Source organism: Diabrotica virgifera, chromosome 3 (genome assembly GCF_917563875.1).
Source record: "Diabrotica virgifera virgifera chromosome 3, PGI_DIABVI_V3a".
Taxonomy (NCBI): domain Eukaryota; kingdom Metazoa; phylum Arthropoda; class Insecta; order Coleoptera; family Chrysomelidae; genus Diabrotica; species Diabrotica virgifera.
Genome location: NC_065445.1, coordinates 25,904,035 through 25,916,919, shown reverse-complemented (window position 1 = coordinate 25,916,919; position 12,885 = coordinate 25,904,035). Strand labels below are relative to the sequence as shown.

The following is a 12,885-nucleotide window of genomic DNA, read 5'->3' as shown; positions in this document are numbered from 1 at the left end:
TGAACCCACTATCTCAGCTATTGAACTCCACAGACGCAGGTTTTAGCATCAAAAATAACAACAATGTGGTGGCGAAGCTTAATCATTTATTGTATATGGACGATTTGAAATTAATGGCTTCCACTCGAAACCAACTCGATGAGATGCTAAAAAATGTAGAAACTTTTTCTAATGATATTAGTATGCACTTCGGACTAGACAAGTGCCGTATTTTAAATATAGTCAGAGGAAAAGTACAGCCCGGAGGATTCGATATGCAAAATGGCCAGAACATCGAGGCCATGGGTGAAAACGATATGTATAAATATCTTGGAGTAAAGCAAGCGCGGAAAATTGACCATAAACAAATGAAAACAGAGATAACTACAGAGTTTATACGAAGGGTAAAACAGCTGCTTCGCTCACAACTTAACAGTAGAAATTTGTTTGAGGCACTAAACACCTACGCATGTTCCGCGCTTAGCTATTCGTTTGGCATTGTTAAGTGGACAAAAACGGACATAGAGAATCTTCAGCGAAAAGTAAGAACACACCTCACAAAGGCACAAAAACACCATCCTAAAAGTGCAGTAGAAAGAACAACATTACCACGGAATCTAGGAGGAAGAGGACTTATGGATATAGGTGAGCAATTAGATAAACAAATTGCTAATTTAAGAAATTATTTTCAGTTGCAAGCTGAGACATCTACTTTACATCGCGCTATTTGCGCAGTAGATGACACAACACCGATCAAACTGAGGGAACCAGAAATGCGCATAAACCACCTCACTAAAGACGAAAAAATGCGCACCTGCATGGGTAAACCTCTGCACGGGCGACATCCCAATGAGGTCAGCCAAGACTATGTCGACAATACAGCGTCGAACTATTGGTTGACATCAGGAAAGATGTTCCCTGAAACGGAGGGTTCATTACTGGCCATTCAGGATCAGGTTATACCAACCAGAAATTACCTGAAATATATCGTCAAAGACCCTCAGATTCAAAACGACAGATGCCGATATGGATGTCAAGCCCAAGAAACCATCCAACATATTACAGGGGGCTGCCAGGCATTTGCTGCAACTGAATACAAGGAACGGCATGACGCAGTGGGAAAAATCCTTCATCAGGAGATAGCTATCAAGCTGGGACTTCTCCAAACGGACCATCTCCCGTATTATCAATACGTCCCTGAGAGTATGCTTGAGGATGGCAACTACAAGCTATACTGGGACCGCACTGTGCTCACAGACCAAACAGTGGCACATAATAGACCAGATCTTGTACTAGTTAATAAATTAACAAAACAAACAACACTAATTGATGTGGCGATACCTAACAACAATAATCTACGTAGTAAATTTACTGAAAAGATCGCCAAGTACAGAGATCTGGAAATTCAAATACGAAGGCAATGGAGAATGCAAAGTACCCAGACGATACCGATTATCATGTCTACTACTGGAGTCATTCCGAAGACCCTCCTCGAAAGCATCAAAAAGGTGGGTCTGAATGAACATCTTTATAAGACCATGCAGAAAGCTGTACTACTCGCGACGGCCAGAAGTGTACGAAAATTTTTGGGAGATACACCTGCATTCCAAGTCACCTAGGGCTCGATAACACGGAAAGAGTCCCACCAGAGCTCAATCCTTTTGATACCGTAGGTATCTGGGATGAGTCAATTTTCCCCTTAGAGGGAGTGTGAGCCGTATGGCTAAATCTGGATATCGTATGGCATTTTTGCCGGGGAGATCCTTTCGGATAGTTCCAGTGCCAATTACATCTTTAACCCTGTTTCAAGTAACTAGTGTCGATGTACACTAGCCCAGGGGGACCGACGGCTTAACGTACTCTCCGAGGCACGGTGAGACGGCTCGTGTCATTATTGGAAATTAAAATGGTTTGTCTTTGGCAGAGATCGAACCCACGTACACTGGCCTATGAGGCCAGCGATTATGCCGTTACTCCACGGCCGCTCACATAAGATATATTATGGTTTCAGCAAGACGAAACTCCATGTCATTTTGGTGTAAATATTCGATGTTAAATATATCAGATATTTTACGGACGATGGATTGGTAGATTAGGTAGTATTGAATGGCCTGCCCATTCACCATATTTTAATCCAAAAGATTATTTTTGTTGGGAATACTTAAAAATTAAAATTTATAAAACTACGCCAGTAAGTGTTGAATAGCGAAGGTAAATAATTATATCGATGAATCCATATTAATTTCTAGAGAAACATTGTGATATCTGTTGTGAAAACAACAGCTATTTACATTAATTTGCTTTTATAAAAATATCTCTCTGTAAATCTGTTGGGACAATCTGTATTGTGTTTAAAATATTTAATTCTCTGAAAAACTTGAGTGTAGCGTTGTGTGTTTCATAAAATATACATCTGCATTTTTTATAGTTTCGGGGTAAAAGCAGGTCATTTTGCCAAAGAAGTGTAACATGTGTTTGGCCCTTTTCAGGGCGAATGGTGTAAACTAAACTATCAAAGATAATAGTGCAGAGATTTGAATAGAATTTCAGCAGTCTCTTTCTGCTCTCCGAGTTGAACACTTTGTTCGCTTGTGCGTCTCTCTTCGCCGTAAAAATACTCTCTCCGCAATAATTAATAGATTAAAAAGACTCTTACTCTCTCTCGTTCGCTATTAAGACTATAATTTATCGTTAAGCCGCTTATTTGTCAAAATCGTTGTTGTTAATAAATGTTTTGTTCGCCGAATACCCTTATTTATCGCTAATACACAACCCTTTCTATCGTATTAATTAGCACCTTTAAAACCAGACCAAATCAAATTATTCGAACCAGTTCTCCTAAAAGTTCACTATTTTGTTTATATCGAAGGACGGGACATACGGGTGTGGTCCTAAAATATTCACCTATGTCCAATTAGGCAAAAGGTAATAATTAAACCATTTTTGCCACGGTGGGGTGAGATTGAATAAAAACTCACACCATTTGATGGTCTACATCGACCCGGATTTTTGGTTGGTTTTCGCGTTTGTGCCGCTTTTTCGGACATTTTTGTGTGTAATACCTCTACAAGACTTGTTAGTTCGCGTCGCGATAAACTCTAAGTAAAAGAAAGTGAAGTTATTGTGTGTGGTTAGTAGCTGCCACCTGTTGCTTTATCAATTGGACTAATTTGGTGAGATTTTTCCATTTTTTAAAACTTTTATTGCTGATCCAAGGTAAACTCTGCTCAAAGACATTTTACGGTCAAAAACACTTTTGTAGACATTTAACGTAGACGCTGTATCTCTCTGTGAAACTTAGACTCTTATTCTCTCGCCGCGCTTGTTAATTGACAAAAAACTCTCCAGTGTAATTTAGATTTTGCCGCGTATCGATAGACTCTCTCTCGCCGTGTGTTCTATCGAATTCGAGATAGAAATGGAAGACCTCAAGAAAAAAAGGACGCCCTTGAAGGCTAAAATTACAAGAATCGAAAACTGGCTCTCACAAAAGGCTAGTACGGAAAAGGATGCGCTACAATTTCAATTTCGGCAAACAGAATTAAAAACCTGTTTTTTAAAATATGAAGAAATAATGGATCAGATAGACGAGATTGATGAAGCCGGTACTGAAGCAGAAGACAGGGTAACAACTGAGCAAAAATATTTCTCTATTCTCGCGGGCCTACAGCGTAAGATGGACGAGTTATTGTTGGGCCCCCCTCCTCTCAGATCAAATAGCACTCAGTCAACTGTGGCCACTGCTAAGGTTAGGCTTCCGGAGATCACCATGCAAACGTTCTGCGGGTCATTCTCTGAGTTCAACTCGTTCTACCAGCTCTTCGAGATAATAGTGAACAATGAAGAACTCAATAATGTGCAACGATTTATTTACCTTAAATCGTTCCTGCGAAATGAACCCCTCCAGTTGATCGACAACATCGAAGTTATCGACGAAAATTTCGATATAGCTGTAAAAACTCTCAAAGATCGTTACGAAAACAAATCGCGAGTGATTAGCTTACACATTCAAAAATTGTTAAAGGCTCCATCTCTAGTTAAAAGTAATTCAAAGGCGTTACGCGAATTTTTAACTCTAGCTCAGCAGACGCTGCTCGCTTTGAAAAATATGTCCGTACCAATTGAGCATTGGGATTTACTATTAATTGAAATATTTTTACAAAAATTAGATTTTTCTACACATAGGGCCTTTGAATATGATATTGGGACAAAGACCTTACCTACCCTTTCACAGTTTTTTAAATTTCTCGAGAAAAAGTGTGATATTCAGGAAAAATTGAATGTTTCAGATCATGATAAAAAGGTTAATAACAGGTCTCAATCAAAAGCATCTTTCTTCTCATCAGTTGACCAACCATCACACTCTTTCTCTGATAATAATAATTGTATTTTTTGTAAAAGTAATGCTCATAAGGTTTATCAGTGTAATGATTTTAAATGCCTCTCTTTACAGGAAAAATTTAATTTTGTAAAAGGTAAGAAACTGTGTTTTAATTGTTTGGGTAGTAAACATTTCTCTCAAGATTGCGGCTCTACTCGATCATGTACTTTGTGTGGGGGTCATCATCACTCATCCCTCCATGGAACCTCTGAAAATGTCTCCTCCTCTAGTAACATCAATAGGCAAGCTCTCTCTCGTGAGCGCAATGCTCAAACTCCTCAAAATTCTCAAGGTGCTTCTCGTGTTGTCGCTCCCATATCTACTCAGCATTCTTTTAATAATCGCAGCCAAAATGAAGCTTCTACTAGCTCATCCAGACCTCCTTTAGATATGCAAAAGTCTCCAGATTCTCAGGCAGCCACATCTCTCTCCGCTTTATCAGTTAAAACTGATGTATTGTTGGCTACCGCTTTAGTAACCGTTTATTCGAAAGACGGCAGACCCATGCATGCCAGAGCGCTCCTAGATAATGGGAGCCAACATTCGTTTATCTCTCGTGATTTGGTTGAGAAGTTAAAACTCATCCCTTATTTTAAACAGCTACAGATATCAACCATATCCGAAAACACCTCACTCTCAAACGAAATGTTAAACTTAGAATTTTTCCCCTATAATGTAAAGGACAGAAGTTTTAAAACTTCTTTCGCTGTACTCGATAGTATAACTTGTAGGCTTCCTAGAGCTACTATAGATAGAAGTAAAATAAAAGTCCCACAGGATCTCACTCTCGCAGATCCCTCGTATTCTGTTCCGGGTAAAATTGATTTGCTTCTAGCTGGTGATATCTATAGTGAATTATTGACGGATGGATTTATACGGTTAGGAAAAAATCTTCCCATTCTTCAGAATACTCACTTAGGCTATGTTATTTTTGGTACAATTAATCCTCAGGTTTTTCACCGTAATTCACATTTGGCTATCTCTCAGTCAAATGTTTCTCTCTTTGTTCAATCCGAACCCGAAGAAAATCAGTTGGATAAGTTGCTTCAACAATTTTTCGAAATTGAAGAAGTTCCCCTCGTTAGTAAATTAACTCCCGATGAAGAATTAGCGGAACAAATATTTAGCAAAACTACTCTTGTATTACCTTCAGGCCGCTTTCAAGTAAATCTTCCATTTGTCTCTGAAAACGCTAATAAAATGTTAGGTGAATCCTTTAAAATGGCCTTTAAAAGATTTATGAAATTAGAACATAGGCTCTTAAAAAACGAAAGTACATACGCTCAATATAAATCTTTCATTAATGAATATCTTCTTCTCGAACATGCGAAAATAGTGCCTCTCTCTCTAACCAACGAAAAGTTAGAAAGTAAATATTTTCTACCGCATCACTGTGTGTTTAAGGAAGAATCTTTAACAACAAAGCTTAGGGTTGTTTTTGATGGTTCGATGAAAAGCTCTAGTGGTTATTCGCTCAATGATATTTTACTCAAAGGTCCTACTCTTCAACCGGAACTTTTTGACATTTTGCTACGGTTTAGATTGTATTCCTTCGTTTTTACAACGGATATACAAAAAATGTATAGACAAGTTAGAATAAATCCTGCTCAAACCTCTCTTTTAAATATTCTCTGGCGTGACTCCCCTGAAAAAGACATTGAGTGTCTTGAATTGCAAACCGTAACGTATGGAACTAAAAGCGCTAGCTTTCAGAGTACTCGCTGTTTAATGGAACTGGCACAAACTCATCAAACTGAGTATCCTCTGGCCAGTGATGCTCTTCAAAATAGTTGTTACATTGATGACATTCTCTATGGCGCTAATGATGTACAGACTCTCCTTAAAGCTCATAAGGAAATAACTAGTTTGCTTGGAACCGCTTGTATCTCTCTCCATAAATGGTGTTCTAACTCAGACTTGTTTTTAAAAAATATCTCTTCTCTCTCTTCGAACACTACTTATGTAATAGCTCCAGATAATGGCTCCAATAAGGTTTTAGGTTTATGTTGGAATCCTATTCTTGACACCTTCTCAATCTCTCTCCCAAATTTCACCCTAAAGGACTCATACACCAAGAGAGAAGTACTGTCAATGATAGCTCAAATATTTGATCCTCAAGGCCTAATTAACCCAGTTACAGTTGTCGCTAAATTAATCATGCAAAAAATTTGGATTTCCAAAATTAATTGGAACGATATCATAGATGCAGATACGTTGCATGAGTGGCTGAATTTTGTTCGCAGTCTCTCTCATTTTAAGGATTTAAATATACCTCGGTGTCTCTTTTTAAGTCAAGAAATCACTAGTGTTGAGATTCACGCATTCTCGGATGCAAGTTTAAAGGCCTATGGAGCTTGCATCTACCTACGTGTGATTTATAGATCTGAACAAGTATCTTGTTCACTTTTAGCATCTAAGAGTCGTGTCGCTCCGCTAAAACCCTTGACTCTCCCAAGATTGGAACTCATGGGTGCGCTATTGTGTAGTAAGCTCACAGCAAGGATTGCTAATATTATTGAAGAAAAACTCTCTCGCTTAGACTCTATAAATATGTGGTCGGATTCAGAAATTGTTCTCGCTTGGCTTCGTTCGCATCCCTCTCGTTGGACTCAATTTGTAGCAAATAGGGTTGCACAAATTTTAGATAATTCTCCTAACGCTCATTGGAGGCACGTACGATCCAAAGAGAATCCTGCCGACATACTCTCCCGAGGAATGCTACCCGCTGAAATACTTAAATCTTCTTTGTGGTTTCATGTTCCTCAATTTTTGAATCAATCTCGGTTGGATTTGTTGAAATACAATCCAAAAGTTTATACCTCCAAGTTACCCGAAGAAAGGAAAGTAACTCTTCACATTCGAAATGATCAAATAGATTTTTTCACCTCTCTTTCTGATAGGTTCTCTAATTTTTCAAGGTTTGTAAGAACTTTAGCATTTATATTCAGGTTTGCCAATAATGCCAAATCGCCTTCTCATAAGTTATCAAATTCTCTTGAAGTAAGCGAACTTCAAAACGCTGAACTGAAGATTGTTAAGATGCTTCAGTATTCTTCTTTCTCGCTTGAGATTTCTGAGATTAAAAAAGGTAAAACTCTATCCAATAAGTCTATTTTACGCTTAAACCCCTTTTTGGATGAAAATGAAATGCTGCGTGTAGGAGGTCGCCTTGGTAACTCAGACGTCACATTTGATCAAAAATATCCTCTTCTCCTTCCCTCAAAAAATCGTGTAGTACGTCTCATTCTTCAGAGAGAACATATCAGACTTTGTCACTCTGGTCCTCAAAATACTTTATCTCAAATTCGACTTAAATATTGGCCTTTAAATGGACTACGTGAAGTTAAAAAGGTCATACACCAATGTATGGTTTGTTTTAGATTTAATGCCAAACCCGCTATTCAGATTATGGCAGATTTGCCAAAGGAACGTTTGCAATCCTCTCGAGTATTCGCTCATGTAGGATTAGATTTTGGTGGCCCCTTTCAGATTAAAGCTTCCAAACTCCGCAAAGCTCCCTTGATAAAATCTTATATTGCTCTTTTCGTTTGTCTATCGACTCGAGCTGTTCACATCGAAGTCGTGTCCGGCCTTTCTACAGAGACGTTTCTTCTCGCTCTAAAACGTTTTATTAGCCGTAGAGGCCTCCCTCAGACTATATTCAGTGACAACGCCACGAACTTTTTGGGAGCTCGTAATCAGTTGTTTGAACTTTATAAGTTTTTAAAAGAAAAAGAAAACTCTCGCTCTATTAATGATTTTTTGGCATCATCGCATATTCGCTGGAAAACCATAGTTCCTCGAGCCCCTCATCATGGTGGCATCTGGGAAAGCGCTATAAAGAGCGCAAAGCATCATATCCGTAGACTCATGGGTGATATTAAGCTCACTTTTGAAGAATTTACCACTGTTCTCACTCAAATTGAAGCTGTGCTCAACTCTCGACCGCTTTGCTCCCTCTCAAATGATCCCTCTGATCTAACCTATCTGACCCCTGGACATTTCTTGATTGGACAATCTCTTACGTCATTTCCTGAAAGGGATGTAATCCACATTCCCGAAAATAGATTAAGTTTATGGCAACATCTCTCTAAACTCCAGCAAATGTTTTGGAAAAAATGGTCAATTGACTACTTGAACAGACTCCAAAATCGCCCTAAATGGTTTCTTCCTCATAAGAACCTAGAGCCCAACGATCTCGTCTTGTTGATTGAAGATAACACTCCTCCTCTTTACTGGGCTCTAGCAAGAGTGATTGATGTCTTTCCCGGAAGGGATGGCCGAGTAAGAGTTGCATCGGTCAAAACTAAAGATGGAGTCTTCAAGCGCTCTATTAATAAATTGTGTCCTCTACCAAATGACTGTTAAAATTAAGTTAAGTTTAGTGTTTTCGCTTAAGAACATTGTAAGTTGATTTATGTTAGGTTAGGTTTATGTTAAAGCCAGTGCTTCAACGCGGGGGAGTATGTTGTGAAAACAACAGCTATTTACATTAATTTGCTTTTATAAAAATATCTCTCTGTAAATCTGTTGGGACAATCTGTATTGTGTTTAAAATATTTAATTCTCTGAAAAACTTGAGTGTAGCGTTGTGTGTTTCATAAAATATACATCTGCATTTTTTATAGTTTCGGGGTAAAAGCAGGTCATTTTGCCAAAGAAGTGTAACATGTGTTTGGCCCTTTTCAGGGCGAATGGTGTAAACTAAACTATCAAAGATAATAGTGCAGAGATTTGAATAGAATTTCAGCAGTCTCTTTCTGCTCTCCGAGTTGAACACTTTGTTCGCTTGTGCGTCTCTCTTCGCCGTAAAAATACTCTCTCCGCAATAATTAATAGATTAAAAAGACTCTTACTCTCTCTCGTTCGCTATTAAGACTATAATTTATCGTTAAGCCGCTTATTTGTCAAAATCGTTGTTGTTAATAAATGTTTTGTTCGCCGAATACCCTTATTTATCGCTAATACACAACCCTTTCTATCGTATTAATTAGCACCTTTAAAACCAGACCAAATCAAATTATTCGAACCAGTTCTCCTAAAAGTTCACTATTTTGTTTATATCGAAGGACGGGACATACGGGTGTGGTCCTAAAATATTCACCTATGTCCAATTAGGCAAAAGGTAATAATTAAACCATTTTTGCCACGGTGGGGTGAGATTGAATAAAAACTCACACCAATATCTAATAGATGAATTCTATCATCGTTTAGGATACTGTCAAATTAACAACGGAGGACATTTTCATCACTTGATTAGGTAGACATTCATTTAGCAATGTAGGAAAGTTTTAATTATTTTATTCAAATTTAGTCGTACATAGTTTGAATTAAAAAACTTATTGAGACGAATAGGCATTTACTTATAGGCTTTTGATTTCCTGACAAAAAAATCGAAAGTAAGGTTGAACTGGTATTGAAGCGGAGATTTCCATAAAGGTACAATATACAGGGTGTTGTATTAAAAAAAACACAGTGATTAAAGATGTCAGAAAAATGGTAAATCTGGCAACGTTACAAACATCAAATTTCAGATTTTTATATTGCAAAATAGGTGTATTCCCGTTTTTGTATAATTTGGACAATCCATTTAAGAGATATTTGGGCCATTCCAGACTTTAATTCACTCTGTATAAGTTGAGGCACACTAAAATATTTGAACAAAATTTCTTATAACACTTTTAACTCTTCTCTTTTTTTTTAATGAGCTCAAACGCTTATTTCGTCGTATCACTTCACGACCTTCAAGCTCTAAATTAGAGGTAAAAACGTGTAAAAATATATATTTTAAAAAGACTGAAAAATTGCTGGTTGATAAAATTAAATTGACGCTCACATCAAAGCAACAATTATCGATAAATAGGCTAACCATTTATATCGATAAATTGAGGAAAATTAAGGATTATTTTGTTTGTAAAAAACTATATAAAAAACCGCATAACCCAAAGCCTTACTGAATTTTAAATGTGTAAATTTTATCTTGAGCAAAAGTTTCAAAGCTCTGAAGAAGATTGTGGTTCGTATTAAAAAGAAATATTTTAAAAAGGTTCTGAAATTGTTGTCTTGTGACTTGGCGATGTATAGAAAATTACATTTTTAATTAACTAATGTTTGACGTTTCGATTTCCACTCCAGAAATCGTTTTCAAAAAATATTATTTTTAAAAGTCGTGAACTGTGTTTAACCGAAAGTTGTTTAGTAGGAAGGTTATGTTTTTCAAACTTGAAGAGTGACTTACTTTGACCTCGACCTAGTAGACAAGTAGCCCTGCTTTAATTAAAAATTTTGGGAGTGATGTTTTTACCCTCAGGATGATATCAAATTATAATTTTGAGTGTTTGTGTACTGTTTGTTTATGTATGCGTTTGTGTATTATGTGGTGGTTAATGTTGGAATATTCTTGTTGCTGATTTATTTCATTTTTGTTAACCAGAGTCTGTGTTATACATATTCTGCTGATAGGTTTGCTACACTTTTTTCTTCATTCAATAGGATGAATCCTGCTTCTTTGATTTTTTTTCATGTCTGTTTCTCTAACAACAATGCATATATGGTATTGTGATCTTTAAATCTCTTCTTGTGAGCTTCTCTGGATTGCTTGTGGTGTTTTGTTGCTTCCTTTCCTCTGTCATATAATGATTTGATAATTCTCTTTTTGACGTGTATGTTGTGGTTTGAGTTGTAATTGAAATATATGTCAGTGTGGGATGGTTTTCTGTAAATTGTAGTTGCATATCCTGTATCCTCTTTAGTGATTAACACATTCAAAAAGGGACGTTAATTAGATTCTTTTCCATGGTGAATTTGGTTGATTGTTGAAATTTTGCTTGTAAGAATCATTATCTAGTTGAAAATAAGTGTTACGTGTCAAAAGTGTTAGTAGCTACATGATAGATGATACATTTAGTTTGGATTTTGTTGTAAATTTATCATCCCTCTCTAATTTGCCTCTATTATTTTTCTCTAATGGCACACTTTGCTACAATCTTTTTTGAAAACGATTTCCGGAGTGGAAATCGAGACGTCAAACAGTAGTGATGTTGAAAAAGTAACTATTCGTTACAAATTACCCGTTACTTACGAATACCGAAAGTAAAGATTATTATACAGAGAGTCAAATCGTTACTTTGATTACTCTGATTACTTCGGAACTTCGTACCAATCGTATCAGAGCGAGTAACGACTATTGTATCTACTTTGATTACTTTGATTACTCTGACTACTTCGTTACTTCGTATCAATCGTATCAGTGCCAGTAACGACTATTATATCTACTTTGATTACTTTGATTACTCTGATTACTTCGTTACTTCATACCAATCGTATTAGAGCGAGTAACGACTATTGTATCTACTTTGATTACTTTGATTACTCTGATTACTACGTACTTCGTGAAGGTCGTTATTATATCGGAATACCTATACAAAATACCTACCTACTGAGAAATACGATTCTAGGGAGACCTATATCCAGCAGTGGATAGATCCGAGTTGAATGTTGATGATGATGATTCGCCATCAAACATTGTCAATCTTTTCTTTCACTTCATCTCTGATACCTCGCGTTTTAATAGCTAGCAACCCTAATTTAGTGCAGCCGATATGTGAAACAATTGTGCATTTAATGATAGAAGTATATAATTTGGAGTACATATACTGCACATATAGAGGTTCAAATTTGGATATGAGGCCATCTCAGATTTTGTCTTTTATAAAAATGGCGGGGATTCAAAATGGCGACTATACATTGTGACTAATAGCACGATAACTTTTGAACGAGACTTTAGATTTCAACCAAATTTGGTATATAGGTTCTTTTTTTGATGTACAAGATCAAGGTCTTGAACCGGAAGAATCGGTTTACCAGAAGTTGTGTTTTTTCTGGTATTTATGTAAAAAATATGCTGTTTTTTTTTCAATTCTTTCACCCTCTATGTATTAATTTTTCAAAAAGTCAATACCACCATTGAAAAGAGCATAAAAATATTTTTTAGGAAATATTTTTAACTTTTTAGTTATGTTAATTACCATTTAATAAATGCAAAACGTATCTTCACATGTACCTATATGCGGCAGATTCGTGCAAATATTATAAGAATTATTGTGCATTTATTTAATGGTAGAAGCATATAATTTGGACCACATATACTACACTATAAAGGTTCAAATTTAGATACGGAGTCATCTCAGTTTTTGTTCCTTTTACAAAAATGGCGGGCATTCAAAATGGCGACTATACATATGTGACTAATAGCAGGATAGCTTTTGAACGAAACCTCTGATTTCAACCAAATTTGATTATAGGTTCTTTTTTTGATGAATAATATCGAGGTCTTGAACCAGAAAAATCGGTTTACCAGAATTTGTGTTTTTACTGTTTTTCTATGTAATAATATCTTGTTTATTTTTCAATTATTTCACCCTGTATATATAAATTTTTCAAAAAGGTAATAACGCCATTGAAACGAGTGTAAATATATTTTTTAGGAAATATTTTGAACTTTTCAGTCGTGTTAATTACCATTT

General features: G+C 36.4%; 1 protein-coding gene across 1 annotated transcript in view; it reads left to right on the top strand.

Moving 5' to 3' along the window:
• Nucleotides 1-3,397: 3,397 nt before the first annotated feature.
• The window catches only part of LOC126881751 (uncharacterized), a 33,560-nt gene continuing 24,072 nt past the window's right edge, over nt 3,398-12,885 (top strand). The window contains exons 1-2 of the mRNA XM_050646222.1: nt 3,398-4,834; nt 4,961-5,524. Of these exons, the coding sequence (XP_050502179.1) occupies nt 3,398-4,834; nt 4,961-5,524 (2,001 nt within the window). The remainder of the gene's footprint in view (nt 4,835-4,960; nt 5,525-12,885) is intronic.